This window comes from Lissotriton helveticus, chromosome 11 (assembly GCF_964261635.1).
Source record: "Lissotriton helveticus chromosome 11, aLisHel1.1, whole genome shotgun sequence".
Lineage (NCBI taxonomy): Eukaryota > Metazoa > Chordata > Amphibia > Caudata > Salamandridae > Lissotriton > Lissotriton helveticus.
Window position 1 is genome coordinate 189506528 of NC_136072.1, and position 18609 is coordinate 189525136.

The following is an 18609-nucleotide window of genomic DNA, read 5'->3' on the forward strand; positions in this document are numbered from 1 at the left end:
CGTCCAGGTACGGGTAGACAAACACCTTGTTCTTCCGCAGGTGCGCCGCCACCACCGCCATGCACTTCGAGAATGTTCTCGGCGCAGACTTCAGTCCGAATGGGAGTACTGTGTATTGATAATGATTGGTGCCGACTTGGAACCGCAGGAACTTCCTGTGTTTGCGCGCAATGGGCACATGGAAGTATGCATCCTGTAGGTCTATGGCACAGAGCCAGTCCCCTTGTTGCAACTGAGGATAAATCTGATGCAACGACAGCATGCAAAACTTTTCCCTGCGAATCCACTTGTTTGCCTGTCGCAAGTCCAGAATGGGCCTGAACTCGTTCTTGTCCTTCTTGCGAACCAGGAAGAACCGGGAGTACAGGCCTCTTCCCCTCTGGGACAGAGGCACGTCTTCTATCGCCCTTTTCCTTAACAGGGTATCGGCCTCCACCTGGAGCTCGAGCAGCTGAAACCGCGAGCTGACCGGAGGAATCGACAGAGGCGGGCTGGTGAACCGAAGACTGTATCCATTGCAAACAATATTCAGCACCCACTTGTCCTGAGTAATTTTCTCCACTCTGCCGGAAAAAATTGGATGCTTCCCCCTACCGGAGTGGGTAACGGATCCGGGGGGAAGTAAGTTCCTAGGGCCTAGACCCAGCCTGGCCCTTGGGCGTTGGAGCAGACTGCTGGCCTCCCCTGCCCCTCTGGCGTTTCTGGAACGGCTTACGGAACTGTTGTTGCTGTTGCGAATGTCCCGAAGCCTGGCCCCGTCCCCGGCCTTGTCCACCGGACCGCCGTTGGAACGAGCAGTACGGCTTCTTCGTCTCCTTAGGCTTCTCGAGGCCCACCGCCGTGAGCGTCTCGGCCTCCGCCTTCATGCGGGCCATCTCGTCGTCCGCATGCTGTCCAAAAAGAGACTTGCCGGAGAACGGCAGGTTGGCCACCCTCTGCTGTGCGTCCGGTTTCAGGGACGTAAGACGGAGCCAGGCGTGGCGCCTCTGATTGACCCCATGGCAAAACCCATGAGCAGCCAATAGGGAAGAGTCCGCTGCCGCACTGATGATCTGGTTGGCCACCAGCATCCCTTCACTCAGCACTTCCTGAAAATCCTCACGCTGTTCACGAGGCAAGTGCTCCGCAAAACGCTCAAGGGAGTCCCAGAGGGCGCGGGCGTACCGACCCAGCAGCGCCGTGGCACTCGCAGCCTTCATGGAGGTGGCGGCAGTTCCACAGACCTTTCTCCCTGCCGAATCCATCCACCTGGACTCCTTATCCGGGGGAACCGTGGATGACGGAGCGGAGGCATGTTGTTTGCGTGCCGCCGTCACAATGACGGAGTCCGGAGGTGGTTCCGCTCTCAGAAAAGCCGGATCCGAATCCGGGGCCCGGTACTTCCTCAGCAACCTAGATGGTGCCGCCTTTGTCACCGCTGGGGTGAGGAAAAGGTCCATAGCTGGTTCCTCCAGGCCCGGTACCAGAGGAAGGAGAGGGCGAGACGAGTGTTTTTGGTGCAACGTCTCAAAGATCACGGACGTCTTCGGCGTGGGCACTGTCAGGGGTATGCCCAGCTTCGCAGCGCCCCTCAAGAGGACATCCTGGAACGCCACCAGGTCATCAATTGGGGACACCCTCGTATCCGGTGATCCCGACAGGGTAGGAGAACGATCCCTGGAGCCAGAGGATCCCGTGCGGGAGCGAGACTCGCGCCTCCTATGGCGGCGTCTCGACCGCGAGGACGATCTGTGTCGCGACCTGTCCCGTCTCCCAGAGCGAGAGCGAGAGCGAGAGCGAGAGCGAGACCTGCCAGTCCGTGGCCTCCCCACCGGTTTCCGTGGTGGAGTCTTCCTCGGAGCCTCCTTGGGCGCAGGTTTAGGGGTCCCCTTAGGAGGTACAGGCAAAAACGGCAGCGAAGTGGACCTCGGAGGAGGGACCTCCGGCTGCGGTGCCGGCCCACGCGGAGGGACCGGTGGCGGCGGGTCGTCCGCTGGAAGTGGAGGCAGCGTCGGCGGATCCTCTTGAGGCAGAGGAGGAGGAGGAGTGACCGCCTTCGGAACAGGTGTATGCGTCGACCGAGGCCGAGAAGGAGTGTACACCGCAGAGTACACCGTGCCCTGTGATCCTTTAGGCGAAGAGGGCTGAGAGCCCGCCCCTTCAGCCGGCGACCGCTTCCTCTTGCGTCCCCCGCTGGAAGCAGTGTGACTCCTGGGACTAGAATCCCTCTTGCGACGCTTTGGAGAGCCTGACCGACTCCTAGACGTCGACCTCCGTCTGCTCGACGTCGAGCGTCGCTTTTCCGGCGTCGAAGGGCGTTTCCTTGACTCCGGCGTCGAACGCCGCCTCCGCGACGTCGACCTCTTCCTCCTCGGCGTCGAACGCCGATCCCTCGACGTCGAGCGCCGACCCCTCGACGTCGACCTCTTCCTTCTCGACGCCGACCTCTTTCTTCTCGACGTCGACCTCTCTCTTCTCGACGTCGCACGTCTCCTCGACGTCGAACGGTCCTTCCTCGACGAGGAGCGTCGCCGTCTGGATGTTCTCGACGTCGAGGATCCCCTCGACGTCGACCGGCGGTGTCGCCTCGACGGCGAGCGCCGATGTCCACGACGTCGGTATGAAGCCCTCGACGTCGACGAAGACGACGTCGACGGTGGCTTCGACAGCGGTGGCTTCGACGTCGAGTCGTCCCGATGTCTCGACCCGGAGCCCCGGGGAGAAGGGGAGCACACCGCCGTCATCCCTCTCGACGTCGTCGTCGAAGCTATCGACGTCGACGGAGACCGGGATCGCTTGCTGGGCTTCCTGCCTCTGGGGAGCCCCCCAGAGGCCTCAGCAGAGGCAGAGGGAACCTTCCCCGACTGCCCAGACCCACCTGCAGCCTGCAGGCGCCTCTCCTCAAGGCCAGACAGCCTGATCTTCGCCCTTTCCTTCAGAGTGCGAGTTGTAAACTGCTGGCAGATGACACACTCCTCAGGGACATGATCTTCAGGGAGGCAGACGATGCAGACATCATGGGGATCACCTCTGGCCTTCTTCCTCTCGCATGCTGGACACTTCACAAAGAGTCCAGGCATTTTAGAGCCCTAAAACACCTGAAGCAGCACACAGAAGAGAAGAGAAAGCCAAGAAAGTAACTGCAACACTTTTAGAATACAAAAAGTGCCAAAACATGCAATAACCCCTTGAAACAAGGGAGAGCTCAATGCCAGGGTCCTGTAAGCAGGAGCCGGAAAAAAGAACTGAAGTCAGTGGGACCTGCTATGCATTCTGGGATACTGGGAGAAGGTTCTAGAAGGTTTCCTTAAAGGCACAGTATCCTGTTTAAGCCACATAATGGCAGCCTATGGGGCTTGTCTGTCCAGGCCTTCCTCTCTATCATTTCTGAGGGGTTTTGCAGTAAAAGCAAGGGAAATCTGGACAGGCTTTGCTGTTTGTGGATTTTTGGTGGAATTTCTAGTTGAAGTACTGGACAGTGTAGCCTGTGGATATAGGCTGCATTATTTGTCTTTAAATTTTCTCTTAAGTGTCTTTGCAGTTCTGCAATTTTTTGACAACTTAAGAGATTATTTTTGATTGCCGGGGTCCACGCACATGGGCGGGACTATTCACTAGATTATGACTATACACAGAGATCCCCTACTACAGAACTTCTCCTTCCGGAAGAAGCCGTTGACGTTCCGTAGATCCAAGATAGGACGTAGGCCCCCCTTGTCCTTCTTGGGCACCAGAAAGTAGTGGGAATAGCAACCACACCCTACTTCTGGCCCAGGAACGCGCTCGATGGCCCCCTTGGCCAAGAGGGCCGCAACTTCCTCCTGCAGAAGTGTCAAGTGGTCCCCCGACACACGGTGGTTCTGCGGTGGCATGGCTGGAGGAGTGCTCTCGAAGGGGAGGGAGTAGCCCCTTCGGACGAGCTGCAGCACCCACCTGTCCGATGTGATGGTGCGCCAGCGGGAGTGGTGATGGCGAACCTTGCCACCCACTGGCGTCACATGGGCCTGAAAGCTCGGACTAGGAGGATTTGGAGGCTGATGCTGCGGGGGGAGGTGTGGTCTGACCTCGCCGTTGTCCCCGACCGCCTCCACGGCGGAAGCCACGGCCGCCACCGCGTTGAGAAGTGTTTTGCGGTGCGTGGCTGGCAGCACGTGTGGGACCACCCCTTCCGTGGCCACGAAAGGAGCGAAACGAACCCGTTTGCTGGCGCTGGGTCGAGAGACCCAAGGACTTGGCCGTGACCCTGGAGTCCTTGAAGCGCTCCAGCGCGTGGTCCGCTTTGTCGCCAAACAGGCGACTGCCATCGAACGGCATGTCCATCAAAGTATTTTGGACATCTGGCGAAAAGTTGGCGGATCTCAGCCAGGCGTGGCGACGAATCGCCACCGTCGTGGACATCGCTCTGCCTAGCGAGTCGGTCGTATCGAGACCACACCTGATGGAATATCGTGATGCGTCCCGGCCTTCAATCATAGCCTGACCAAGCTTTGCCCGTACCTCCTGCGGGCATTGTGGCAGACACTCCGCGACCGTATCCCACAGAGAGTGGGTGTAGCGGCCCAAGAGGCATGCGGTGTTGCAAGACCGCAGTCCCAGACTCAGGGACGAGAAGACCTTCTTCCCATACTGGTCGTACCTCTTAGATTCCCGGTCGGGCGGGGCCGACGGGAATGCGGTTTGGGAAGTCGAGGCCTGGATCACCAGACTCTCAGGGGTGGGGTGGGTGGACAGGAACTTGGGGTCATCCGGACACGGACGGTGGCGTCTGGCCACGTTCCTATCAACAGGCGAACCTGAAGCGGGCCTGGACCACGTGCCCAAAAGAACGTCTGTCAAGGCTTCGTTGAACGGCAGCAGAGGCTACTGTGGGCATGACTGCGGTTTGAAGACCTCAGTGAGGATGTTAGGCCTCACGACCGCGACGGGGAGCTCAAGGTGTAAGGCCTTGGCAGCCCTCATCAACACCACTGAATAAGCAGCCCCAGCCTCCGAGGCCACAGTAGGAGGCGAGACAAAACCAGGGTTAGGAGAATCGTCCAGACCACTGGCATCACCCAAGTCACCTGTCCAGTCCACGTCGTACTGACACTCGCGTGACAGAGGGTGCTCCGGCGGCGCCGGAGCACCTGACGGCGTCGGGGCAGGAGCACCCGAACCGCTCGGGCCCCCGGACGGGACCACCGGGCCCGCAGGCGCCGTAGGCCCCGTCGGAGACAGCGCCCTCATGGCCATGAGGAACTCCTCAATCTCCTCGCGTGACGCGCCTTGCCCAGGGACCGTCGGGTATGGAGCAGGCAGCGCCGGCGACCCACGCGGAGCCGCAGGGGTGGGGCCACCCGAACCCCCGGCCGCATCCCGCGAGCGTCGGGGGGGGGGGGGGCGCGGGGATGGGGGGGGGGGTACGATGACGACGCCCCGACTTCTTGTGCCTCTTACCTGAGGAACCAGAGGAATGGTGACGACTTCCAGAGCGCTCGTGGTGGCTCCGCGACCGCTCCCTCTACCTCCGGCCGGACCGGGACCGCTCCCGACGCGGGGCCGACACCCGGAGCTCGAGTAGCTTGCGGGACCGCTCCAGTCTAGCCTTACTCGTCAAGGCCCGGCAGTCGACGCAGGACTCCATGTCGTGGTCCGCGCCCAGGCACCGGAGGCAGAGTCGGTGGTGGTCCGTGACCGACATCGTGCGGTCACACCCGTCACAATTCTTAAACCCGGGCATCCTATCGGCACCTTAGAGTTAGAAAGTTAATCGAAAAACGTAGGTCAAAAGACCGGAGTACTGCTCTTCGGATCTGCACTAACTGGCGCGGAAAAAAGAAGAACTGACGTCAGCGCGCGGAGGCGGCGTCTATATACTCCGGCGACGTCATCACGGCGCACGACACGGACGCGGAGCCGCAGGGGACGCCTGCAGACGACGCGCAGGGGTACTGCTACGCAAAAGTTTCCGGATCCAGACTGACGCCTGGGGATATTCTAAGGTAAGGAATCTAATACTAACCTGTTTCTTTCAGATGTGGAGCCATATATCCCTGCTGGTAGTATTGCAATTAGTCATTGTAGTCATTATCATCCTCATCCTCACATTTACGTGGAGCTCAGATGGACGGTGAGCAACTCCATAACGACCATTATCGTCATCACCTTCCACATAGTCCGCCAGCAGATGTGATGGAGTAAAGGCAAAACCTTACTGAATTCCTGCATGGAAGGTCGTAGGAAAGTCTTGTTCACTCTGGTAACCCTTGTTGACGGGGACCGCTTCTGGCAAAATATAGGACGGATCTACGAAATGGGCCCTAGCAGAGGAGGGGCATATGCGATGCACCAGGAGGGATGCCAAACTGCCCGAGGTGTTAATGGCATGGGGAGCGATGATGCAGGAGATAGCGGGACAGGCCTCCCAGGTCAACATGGACAGCTCTGTTGAGTCGCCCGCTGTAGAGGGGAGGTGGGGGCAATGATAGGGGTGCGAAACTCAGAATTTGCCAGTATCATTATTGAGATGCATGGACATCAAGTTACATGGACCAGGATGGGGATGGGGGGGGGGGGGGCGGGGGTTTGATTGTGTATACAGACACACACCAAAAGTTGCTATAGAAGATAGTGGACGCTCCACGGATGTGAACGTAGACATTATTGCTAACATATATTTGAACTGTGTTGGTCCCCACCTCGGCTGAGGTGGACGAAATGTATACCTGTTTCACATGAGCGCTGCCGAGATAGTGAAAACCTAATAAAGAAATTAAAAAAAAACCCTAGTTGACAGTGCAGATATAACAGGAAAAGATAATTCCATTGTAGACAGTGTCATCATTGGGATCTTCGCAGACTATCTTGGTCGACGAGGGAGCGGTCTCAGACGAAGATACAGTCCTAGTCGGGCTACTGGAGACTCTCGTACACGGTATCGGAGCCTGGATTGCCATTGTTGCCGTTGACAGTGTTGATGTAACGCTCATTGTCGTCGATTAGTAAGGGAATGTCGTTGACCATTTTTTAAAAGAGATTTTCGACCCACAGCATGTGAAGAGGCTCCTTCTAGAGGGTGCAGAAAATAACGGCTCCAAGGAATGTTTAGCTCCCTTGTCTTTTTATAAGTCATACAATCCTGGGAAGGCTTATGAGGTTTCCTACCTTCACCTGAGGAACTGTCTTTAGATCTGGTCCTCTTAGACAACGTGAAGGATCTCTTTCCCCTCTTCGGAAGGAGTCTGAAGCCACAGTGAAAGCCTTCACTCTGTTCTTGAGGGTTTCAGTTGAAAAGGTGCTGCTGATTTTGCATTCTCACCTCATGCCTTGGGTAAAGGCAGTAAACACTCCTTATGTGGATCATCCTCGTGGACTCTTCTCTTGCCACAGGTCTTACATGGGGGGAAAAAGACCTTTGTCAAACATGATGCAAAAATGTGTGAAAGTTTAAGGGACAAACTCAGTAGCACTCAGGGAGACTCCCTTCCACACGGCGTGCGGTGAAAATCTGAGAGAACCTGCCTCTGCTGAGAGTGTTTTAAAGTGAGCTGGCAACTGATTGGGCGAGTTCCAACATGAAGTTCTTTTTTTTATATAAAGGACAAAGATAGGCTACTATTGACATGGCTTAAAGCCCTTATAGCCTATGAAGCTTTTTAAGAACTGTGTAGGAAGGTGGAATCTAACTATATGGTTACCCCCAACTTTTTTCCTGGTGTTTTCCTGTTTTTTTACTTAGTTGGCCTGGGACCCTGCTATTCAGGGCCCCAGACTATCTGCTTTCTCTATAAAATGGACTCCATGTACTTTAGGTACATACCAGATTGGTTACTGGGTCACCCTTGTGAGCCCCTGTATAATGTACCATAGTTACCCAGGGCATAGGTGCACCCTAGGCCAACCAGGGGCTGCAGCATGTATTGTGCCACCCCTGGTTTGCCTTTCAAACGGACACCACAGATCTGTTCACACAGCCTGGGTAAGGTGGTGTAATTACCCCTTACTTAGATATAGTATACCTATATCTACCTTGATATATAGACACATACAACTATAAGTCACTCCTATGGTAGGCCTCGACAATCCTGGAGGCAGAGTGCTTGGTTTTATGTGAGAGGGTGCCCTAGCATGAGCTGAACCCCTCTGCAGCTTTTGGAACCATCTCCTTATAGCTGTTCTATGATATAGCCATACCATATACTCTTAAGTGCATTATAATCCTCGCGGTTAATGCTAACTTTGGATTGGCTATATCAAAACATGTTATGTAAGGTGGCAAACACTTTGGAATACTACCCCCGCCAATTCTGGCGGCAGGGGTAGCATTCCACCCTTCTAGAGGCAAAAGACATGAATGTTACTGCTTTACCCGGTTAAAGTTAAACAGAGCCTCAGCATCACAAAATGGATGCTGCTGCCACAGACACGAGTCTGACCTCCTGTTGCTGGGGGAAACTCCAGCAAGGGCGGCCTGGACAATAGGTTTCCTGTCCAGGGAGGTGCCAGCACCTCCCCAGACAGGGGTTTTGTGTTGGGGCAGGGAGGGCAGCATTCAGTGAATGCATCTAGACACTGCCTGGGGCACACAAGGTGCTCCATGCATAGCCCGCTTCAAACCAGTTGCTGGGGCACTCCAGCCCAGCTCTGGCGCGAAACTGGACAAAGGGAAAGGGGTGTAACCACCCCCTTCTTGGGTCCACCCATAGGAGGAACCTAGTCAGGTAGTCCAGCTCCCATCCTTAGTATAAGTATAGGAGCGGTGTCCCCAGGACGTCAGATTATCCTGGAACGAAACTTTGATACAGAACTCTTGGACCTTCGACATTCTATTCTGACTAGAAGACGGAAGACATCTCCCTTGTGGTCAAGGAGTGACCACCCTGTGCAAACAGGCACCATTAGCAACTTTGCCGGACTGCATTTTCAAGGCTCCCGCTGGATCCCAAAGAATCTGCGACACAGGAACTGGACTTCCAGACTTCCCTAACTCCGACCCACATCCACAGCAAAGCTGAGACCCATGGCGAACACGAGAGAAGTGGGACCGGACACCCTGGACATCGTGCAATTTGCTAACTGCTCGACTCCCGAGGTACCGTTGCAGTTGTGCATTGGGGCACGAAAAGCCCCAGCACCATTTGCACCGAACCTCAGCCCTCCACAAGTGCCGCGTGTGGCCTGCTCTTGCATTTCAGCTCGACGCGGTTTCCCGGTTTAATGCCCGTTGGCTAGTGAGCCCCCTGAAGATCTTTTCTAGAAACAAACTTGCTTTCCTGGTTGCTTCAGCTTCCCTCGAAAGGAGAAGCGCCACAGACCTTGCTGGTCTGCAACAGAGACAATCTCGACATCCTGTGTGGGCTGCGGTTGCCAAGGCTTGTTGGGTCCAATCTGGATACCGACACCGCACTCAACTAGATCGTTCGTGAGACAGATCGAATCCAGCGCCTGGTCATAATCGATGTCTCCTGGACCTCGTGGCTGAAGAGACAAGCTCACCTTCACCTGAGATCATCGCCTGGTACCTTCCTGGTCACTGGCTAGTGACCCAGACTCTGTCCCCTCTGCTTTCAGGTTCTTCAGATCTTCGATCCACCCGGACACTTTTCCTCTGGTCGCCTGCAGCACTTCTTTGCAGATCTCCATAGAAAACGACGACAAAACCAGACACCAAAAGGCACCTATGCACCCGGCTTCCCTAGGTGAGGTAACACGAGTACTCCGGTGCTTCCGTGTGTCTTGACTCTCGAAGTGTCCTAGTCTAAAGGGGGTTTGTCGTAGCCCATCCAGAAGTGTCCTTAAACAGCAACTTCTTTGTTTCCCCATTATAAGTCAATGGTAACTCGCGATTGTTTAGACACTGCACGCGTCTCCCGTGGGCCTCCTACTTCCTAACTTTGGTTGTTTAGTGTAGCCCCAGCTGTTCCCTAGGCCTACTCTCTATTTCAGACGTGGTTCTTATACCACTTTCTTAGAATATGGTTTGTGAGGCCCCTATGGCATTACTGTATATGTGCAACTTATCGTATGCTAATTGAGTAACTTGTGATGTACTTTTACCTCTGACCTCCTAAAGAGTGCAGAGGGGTTGTGTTTAGAATAAATACATATATATTTGATATATACCTTGTGTGGTGTCCTTTCATTTGGTATTCAAGGGATAATTGGTAAAACAACTGGCTTCACATGCTCTCTGAAGTCTTAGCTTATTGACTGCTGGTCCATGCTACCACTAGGACAGCTTTCTATAAGGTTGACTTTACAACCACCATCAATAAGGGTTGATTAGACTGGTGCAAGGTGCCCACTAGAACAAGTGGACATCATATGCCAGGCTAACTTCTCACACAGTGCTTGATTAGTTTACAGTGGGACTCCCATCACGACAACGGGCATTGATTCAGGCATACAAATCTATGAAAGATACCACAATACTGGAAAACAGACTGTTTCAGATGCATATGAGCAAGCTGGTTACAATAACTTGAGCCTTTGCTATTGCAAACTGTGTGCTCATGTTCGACTCCTCATTGCCAACTAAGCCTGTTGATTTGGGTAATGAATATTTCTAGCGAGCCCTGATCAGTATATGGGCATCTGACACAGCAAAGATAAATGAAAATAAAGAAGCAAAATGAAGAAAGTAAGATTAAGTGGGGAGGCTTTTGTATTCTATGTGCCAAACATGCAATAACAAACAAATCCACCAAATATTACAGCATATACCAGTGGGAAAGATACAATTTGTAACAAAACTTAACAAACCTTAATGCTGGCCGAATACTTCTCAAACGTATTCTTCATCTCTCTAACACTAAGACGTAATCTTGAAACTGCTTCTTCAAGCTGTACTTTCTCCTCCTGACAATGAGTAGCTTGCGCTGTGTCTTTCTGGAGTTGTGATTCCATTTTGTTCAACTAAACATATAGATAAAGCTATTTAGATTATAAACTTTATGGTTTGAAAAAACATTTATAAACTGGTATTTTTTCCCCCCAACCGGAAGATCATGACTGCAGTATCTGATACAAGTTGTTTCTAGCAGGACTCGCAACCTTACCACTTTGCGAGGAATGATCATTCATGCTGTCAGACGGCTGATCCAAGACAAAGTATTTTTCATAGAGAAAAAAGTGAAATGTGAGAGTTTCGAGTACCTTAGGACTGCAGCCAAGACAACAGATGGATAACATTTCAATCCAGTTAGCCAAATACACAAGGTAGAATCTTGTGTGGTCACATGGTTTTGACACAGACACCTGCAGGAAAGTGGCTCTATGTATACTACACCAAAATGAGGTATAGAGTGCAGGTGATACCAGTGGTAGAGTGGTCAAGCAGTAAGGCATAATCAGAGGACAGTGTTAAGCATTTGATGTACACAGTCCTCGAATGAATTCATACACTCAAGGACTGAACTCCAGACCAATTGTTTTTGTATAAAGAATATACTGTTTTATTTTTAGAACCAACTAAGCCTGGCACAGGAAAGCATTAAAAACTTTACAGTAATTAGTTGCTGATTATAGAACAGTTTGAAAATGCAATAGGAATTGTACTTTTTTTGTTTTACAGGGGAGGGGATGCAGTAGGTTGCAATACTTAGCAAACAGTACATTGAAATGAATAGGCTTTTACAATAAATTACAGGTAAGTTTCTTTTTTCGTTACTTTTGCTCAGTGCTGGATACCTAGATTCAGCACTGGGACATTTCCTGCAAACAGGTAAGTAAATACGTTTTGGTTACTCTGGCGATTTTTAAAGAATATTTTTAGATTTCAAAACTCCACACTTTGAAACTTTTTGGAAGAAAATTGTCAATGTTAGCCTATGGAGGAAAAACAGGTTATCGGTTCACAGTTAAGTTATCGACTGTGGGAGTTACGGTTCTGGGGTTAGACTCGGGGGTGCCCCAGGGTCAGTGATTGTGAGAAGTTGGCCTGATGTGCAGTGCTCACTATTCTAGTGATCACTATATATCAGTCCAAACAACCCTTATTGATGATTGGTTGTAAGTCAACCTTATAGACCAGCTATCCTAGTAGCATGGATACGAGCAGTCTAAGGCTAAGACTCTAGAGGGCGTGTTAAGCCAGCTGTTTTACCATCACATTACCCCTTGAACACCCAGTGAAAGGACACCACACAAGTGTTATGAAAATAAACAGTGTATTTATTAGAATCACAACAGCCCTGTACTCTTTATGAGGACAGGGTGCTAGGCACACAACAGAACTCTTACGAAAATACTTAAGTTCGCACAGTATTTACAAATGCCCGAGGGGCACGAAAAACCATATACTCTAAAAGTGGAATGCGAAATCACTAGCAGGTAAGTACAGTACTAATAGGCTTTGGAATCGCTAGGACTTGACTATAGAATCGTTAGATTACTTCTAGGAGACCCAGGGGACTCGGGTGCAGAGTGTGAACTCTCACGCGGGATGCGGGACAAAGTCTATGATAGCTAGTAAAGTGAAAGTTAGTGTTCACGGGCGAACCCGACCTGGTAGGGAGAAAACGACAGTGGATCCTGACCCTTGGATAGTGAGGCTATGCTGGGGCACCGAAATGCCGAAGTTACCTAGCCCAGGGGCTGCAGCTGCATAGGTCTCAAAAGACGTCGGGAATCCTCGTAGACGAACCAGGAGCCTGGAAGAAAGATGCTGGCAGGCGACCAGTGAAAAGAGTTCGAGTTGATCCAAGCCTGGATCTTGAAGATGGATGACACCTGAAAGCAGAGGGGACCAAGTTCGTGACTACTAGCCAGTAGTCAGTGGGCACCAGGAGGGCACTGGATGGTTGTCACCTCGACTAGGTGAGTGGGCGACGCTGTACTCTGCAGATCTCACGGACCAGGAGGCGTTGTCGGCGACCAGGGTGGAGAGGCGCGCTGTCCCACGATGGATGAAGCTGTCGGCGTCGAAGAACCCAGGATTGGGCAACAAAGCCTTGGCTAATTCAAGCCCACGCGGTGGACTCAAAATGGCGTCTTGGGTGGACCAGGAGGGTCCGGGGTGCTCCTCTTCTGGAAGGGAGCAAGAGCCAGTCTGGAGCAACCAGACCAGCAGCAGTGATGTCGTCGGGCGTCGTTCAGAAGGCCACAAGCCAGCGGGCTAGTAGCCAAACAACGCGGTGAGCAGCAAAAAGCAGAAGGGCCCCACGCCGATCGTGGAGATGCTGGGGGGCTGATCTTCGGTGCTGGAGCTGCTCAGGGTCGGGGCTTCTCGGACCCCAAAGCACTCGCCAGGAGATTACTCGGCGGGCTTGCTGTGCAGAAGTCGTGCAGTCTTGGCAATAGTCGGTCCCTTGAGGTCTCGTCGCACTCACGGTTCTCAGCTTGGCTGTAGAGGTGAGTAGAGGTCGGAGGTGCCAGGGAAGCCGGGTCTTGTCGAGCTGGGCAGTCGGATTCCGGAGGAAGGACTTACAGCAGACCGCAGTGTTCTTCGGATGGTGCCTGCGGATGCAGGGTGACTACTCCTTAGTCACAAGGGAGAATCTTGAAGAAGAAATCTTGATGTCCTTTCGTAGAAAGTTGTGTCTTGATTCCAAAGATGATCTGATTTGGAAGGGGGCCAGTTCCTACCTTTATCCTGAAAAAGGGGGCTGGCACGCGACTAAGTCCTGCCCTATGGGTGGGACTAGGAGGGGGGTGGTTACACCCCTCTCCTTTGGCGGGCTTTCCCCAGGCCAGGGGCTGGAGTGCCCCTGGAACTGGTTTCAGCCGGCCTATGCACAGTGAGCACCGGGGTGCCACTTGCAGTCACCTTCCTCTAAAGCCCTGCCTACCTAGAATACACAAAATCCTGTCTGGGACGGTGCTGGCACCGCCCCTGGCAGGAAACCCTTTGTCCTTGCCTCCTGGGCTGGGAGGACTCCCAGCAGCAGGAGGGCAGACTTGTGTCTCGGTGGCAGCATCCATTTTGTGGAGCTAAGGCTCTGTCTGACTTTAACCGGGGTTACAGGTTACATACATGTCGTGTCCCTCTAGAAGGGTGGAATGCTAACCCCGTCGCCAGAATTGGCGAGGGGTTAGTATTCCAATTCGTATGACACCTTACTCGACATGTTTTGATAAAGCGATACCAGAGTTGGCACATAACCGCGAGGATTATAATGCACTTAAGAGTATATGGTATGCGATATCATGGAAACGGCTAAGGGATAGATCCCGAAAGCCGCAGACAGGCTCAGCTCATGCCAGAGCACTATCTCACACGATTCCAAGCACTCTGCCTTCAGGATTGTTAAGGCCTGCCATAGGAGTGACTGATAGGAGATCTGTGTGTCCATTTTAGGGTTAGATATAGGTATACTATATCTAAAGCAAAGGGTGATTACACCACCTTGCCCCAGCTGTCGTGCAGCCAGTTGTGTCAGATCTGGATGGCCAGCCAGGGGTGGCATAATACATGCTGCAGCCCCTGGTAGGCCCTGGTTACACCTATGCCCTGGTGTAGGAAGGTTGATCCCTGACTATGGTTGCCCCCAACTTTTTGCCTGGTGTTTTGCTGGTTTTCTGACTTAGTTGACCCGAGGCCCTGCTATTCAGGACCTCAGGCCCACTGCTCTCTCTGTAAAATGGATTCCATGTACCTTAGGTACATATCTAAATTGGATACTGAGCCACCTTATCAGTCCCTGTACAGTGTACCTTAGGTACCCAGGGCATAGGTGTACCCAGGGCCTACCAGGGGCTGCAGCATGTATTATGCCACCCCTGGCTGGCCATCCAAATCTGACACAACTGGCTGCTTGACAGCTGGGGCAAGGTGGTGTAATCACCCTTTGCTTTAGATATAGTATACCTATATCTAACCCTAAAAATGGACACACAGATCTCCTATCAGTCACTCCTATGGCAGGCCTTAACAATCCTGAAGGCAGAGTGCTTGGAATCGTGTGAGATGGTGCTCTGGCATGAGCTGAGCCTGTCTGCGGCTTTCGGGATCCATCCCTTAGCCGTTTCCATGATATCGCATACCATATACTCTTAAGTGCATTATAATCCTCGCGGTTATGTGCCAACTCTGGTATCGCTTTATCAAAACATGTCGAGTAAGGTGTCATACGAATTGGAATACTAACCCCTCGCCAATTCTGGCGACGGGGTTAGCATTCCACCCTTCTAGAGGGACACGACATGTATGTAACCCCTAACCCCGGTTAAAGTCAGACAGAGCCTTAGCATCCACAAAATGGATGCTGCCACCGAGACACAAGTCTGCCCTCCTGCTGCTGGGAGTCCTCCCAGAGCAGGAGATAAGGACAAAGGGTTTCCTGCCAGGGGCGGTGCCAGCACCGTCCCAGACAGGGTTTTGTGTATTGTAGGTAGGCAGGGCTTTAGAGGAAGGTGACTGCAAGTGGCACCCCGGTGCTCACTGTGCATAGGCCGGCTTGAACCAGTTCCAGGGTCACTCCAGACCCTGTGCTGGGGAAAAGCCCGCCAAGGAAGTGGTTGTAACCACCCCCCTCCTAGTCCCACCCATAGGGCAGGACTTAGTCGCGTGCCAGCCCCTTTTTACAGGATAAAGGTAGAGACTGGCCCCCTTCCAAATCAGATCATCTTTGAATCCTGAAACTACTTTCTGCGAAAGGAACTCAAGACTTCTTCCTAAGATTTCTCCCTTGTGACTAAGGAGTAGTCACCCTGCATCCGCAGGCACCATCTAAGAACACTGCGGTCTGCTGTAAGTCCTTCCTCCGGAATCCGACTGCCCAGCTCGACGAGAACCGGCTTCCCTGGCACCTCTGACCTCTACCCACCTCTACAGCCCAGCTGAGAACCGTGGGTGCGACGAGACCTCAAGGGACCGGCCATCTGCAAGACTGCACGACTTCTTTCCAGCAAGCCCGCCGAGTAATCTACTGGTGAGTGCTTTGGGGTCCGAGAAGCCCCGACTCTGAGCAGCTCCAGCTCCGAAGTGCAGCCCCCCAGCATCTCCACGATCTGCGTGGGGCCCTTCTGCTTTCCGCTGCTCACCGCGTTGTTTGGCTACTAGCCCGTTGGCTTGTGGCCTTCCTGACGACGCCCGACGACATTTCTGCTGCTGGTCTGGTTGCTCCAGACTGGCCCTTGCGCCCTTCCAGAAGAGGAGCACCCCGGACCCTCCTGGTCCACTCAAGACGCCATTTTGAGTCCACCGCGTGGGCTTGAATTAGCCAAGGCTTGTTGCCCAATCCTGGGTAACTTCGACGCCGACGACTTCATCCTTCGTGGGACAGCTCGCACCTCCATCCTGGTCGCCGACAACGCCTCCTGGTCCGAGACACTGCAGAGCCCAGCAGCGCCCACTCACCTGACTGCGGTGACTTCGCCCGGTGCCATCCTGGTGCCCACTTAATCACTGGCTAGTGATTCAAGAACTTGGTCCCCTCTGCTTTCAGGTTTTCTTCTTCCTTGATCCAGGCTTGGATCCATCGAACTTTTCTTCACTGGTCGCCTGCCAGCAACTTCTTCCTTCCAGGCTCCTGGTCCGGCAACGAGATCCCCGACGTCTTTTCAGACCTATGCAGCTGCAGCCCCTGGGCTAGGTAACTTCGGCACTCCGGTGTCCCAGCATAGCCTCACTATCCAAGGGTCAGGATCCACTGTCGTTTTCTCCCTACCAGGTCGGGTTCGCCCGTGAACACTAACTTTGTGAATTCTAGCTTCCATAGACTTTGTCCCGCATCCCGCGTGAGAGTGCACACTCTGCACCCGAGTCCCCTAGGCCTCCTAGTAGTAATCTAACGATTCCCTAGTCCAGTCCTAGCGATTCCAAAGCCTATTAGAACTGTTACTTACCTGCTAGTAATTCGCATTCCACTTTTAGCGTATATGGTTTTTCGTGCCCCTCGGGCATTTGTGTAACGTGCTAACTTAAAAGTATTTTCGTAAGAGTTTTGTTGTGTGCTTAGCACCCTGTCCTCATAAAGAGTACAGGGTTGTTGTGATTCTAATAAATACATTGTTTATTTTCATAACACTTGTGTGGTGTCCTTTCACTGGGTGTTCAAGGGGTAATGTGATGGTAAAACAGCTGGCTTAACACGCCCTCTAGAGTCTTAGCCTTAGACTGCTCGTATCCATGCTACTAGGATAGCTGGTCTATAAGGTTGACTTACAACCAATCATCAATAAGGGTTGTTTGGACTGATATATAGTGATCACTAGAATAGTGAGCACTGCACATCAGGCCAACTTCTCACACCTGGGTACCTAAGGTACACTGTACAGGGACTGATAAGGTGACTCAGTATCCAATTAGATATGTACCTAGGGTACATGGAATCCATTTTACAGAGAGAGCAGTAGGCCTGGGGTCCTGAATAGCAGGGCCCCAGGTCAACTAAGTCAGAAAACCAGCAAAACACCAGGCAAAAAGTTGGGGCAACCATAGTCAGGGATCTACCTTCCTACAGTGATGCACTCTCGTTACACCTTCAGCGGCACTAGGGCGGCCGGGTGCAGAGTGTTGAGGCCCAATTTTATCCAATAGGGCATAGGGGACCTCCGATTGGTGGCTGCTGGCAAGCAGGTCACTGGGTTGTGGGAGCAAAGCTCCTAGGTTTTAGGTCAGGGCAAATAGGGAAACCAAGTAGCACAAAAGGTGCACCCTCCCGGGCACTGAGGCGGCCAGGTGCAGAGTGCTGTTTTGACGACAGACGCCCTGTTTTCAATGGAGAACCTCTGGTTTGCAAAAGCACTGCAGGCAGGGAGAAGACTTCTGGGTGCGACCACTTTGAGAGGTAAGTTGGGAAGTTAAGGGTTGGTTAGGCACAGTTGGATTGGGCACACAAGGCCGTGGGACGTCGGGTGCAGGGGTGCCTTTTGGGGCCGCATCTGTTCACCAGCCCCTGATCGCGGTTAAGGGGGGCCTTCTGGATTTAGGCTGCAGGCATCCGCTGGAGGCAGGTCAGGGGTCGACGGATCTCAGGTCAGGATCGCCGGGGTGACCTCGTGGTGTTTTTCTACTCTAGCTCGGGCTGGGTTCGGCAGGTGCAGAGTGAGCTGGTTATGAGGTTTCTGGCTGCTGCCAGATGTTGCAGTTGAACAAATCCGGTGTTCACAGGAGAAGCAGTCTTTGGAAGTGAATGCAGGCAGGTCCTCCTGGGTGTTCGAGGTTGCTGGCTGCAGGACACCGGGATTTCACAGGAGCAGGTTTGAGGGGAGACACGCTTGTAGGGCTGAGGCCAAGTCAGTGGATGTCTTCCTCTTGTTAGCTGGCTGCACAGCTGTTCGGTCCTTTTCTTCTTGTTTCTGGATCTGAAGAAGCAAGATTCAGGGTGCCCCCTAAACACTAGATTTAGGGGCGTTACCGGTAGGTAGAGGGCAGGGACCAATGGGTACCTTCCCTGGGGTGGGTATACCCCCTATTGTGCCACCCTCTAATGGGAGGGGAGCAGGAGCCTGTCCCTGGTTGGTTGGGCCCCCCCCATCCTTATGATGGCAGGGACTCTCAGTTGTGCTTCACCTCGCCACCATCTGAGGGGTGGAGTTGACAGAGGGGGGCACACCTCTCTCCCTCACTTTTTCCCCGCCGATTCTCCCACCCAAAGTGGTGTATCTATATTCCCAATAGGCTCTGCGCAGTGGAATAATATATGCTACAGATGTGACGTAGGACTGGTGTCTACTAGGTCTCTATTGAATATATTAAACTTAATTGTG

General features: G+C 53.0%; 1 protein-coding gene across 2 annotated transcripts in view; it reads right to left on the reverse strand.

Moving 5' to 3' along the window:
* SMC4 (structural maintenance of chromosomes 4) overlaps nucleotides 1-18609 on the reverse strand; it is a 630932-nt gene that overhangs the window by 261402 nt on the left and 350921 nt on the right. For both annotated transcript variants that reach the window (XM_078666858.1, XM_078666857.1), the window contains one exon: nucleotides 10720-10872. In XM_078666858.1, the coding sequence (XP_078522984.1) occupies nucleotides 10720-10872 (153 nt within the window). The remainder of the gene's footprint in view (nucleotides 1-10719; nucleotides 10873-18609) is intronic.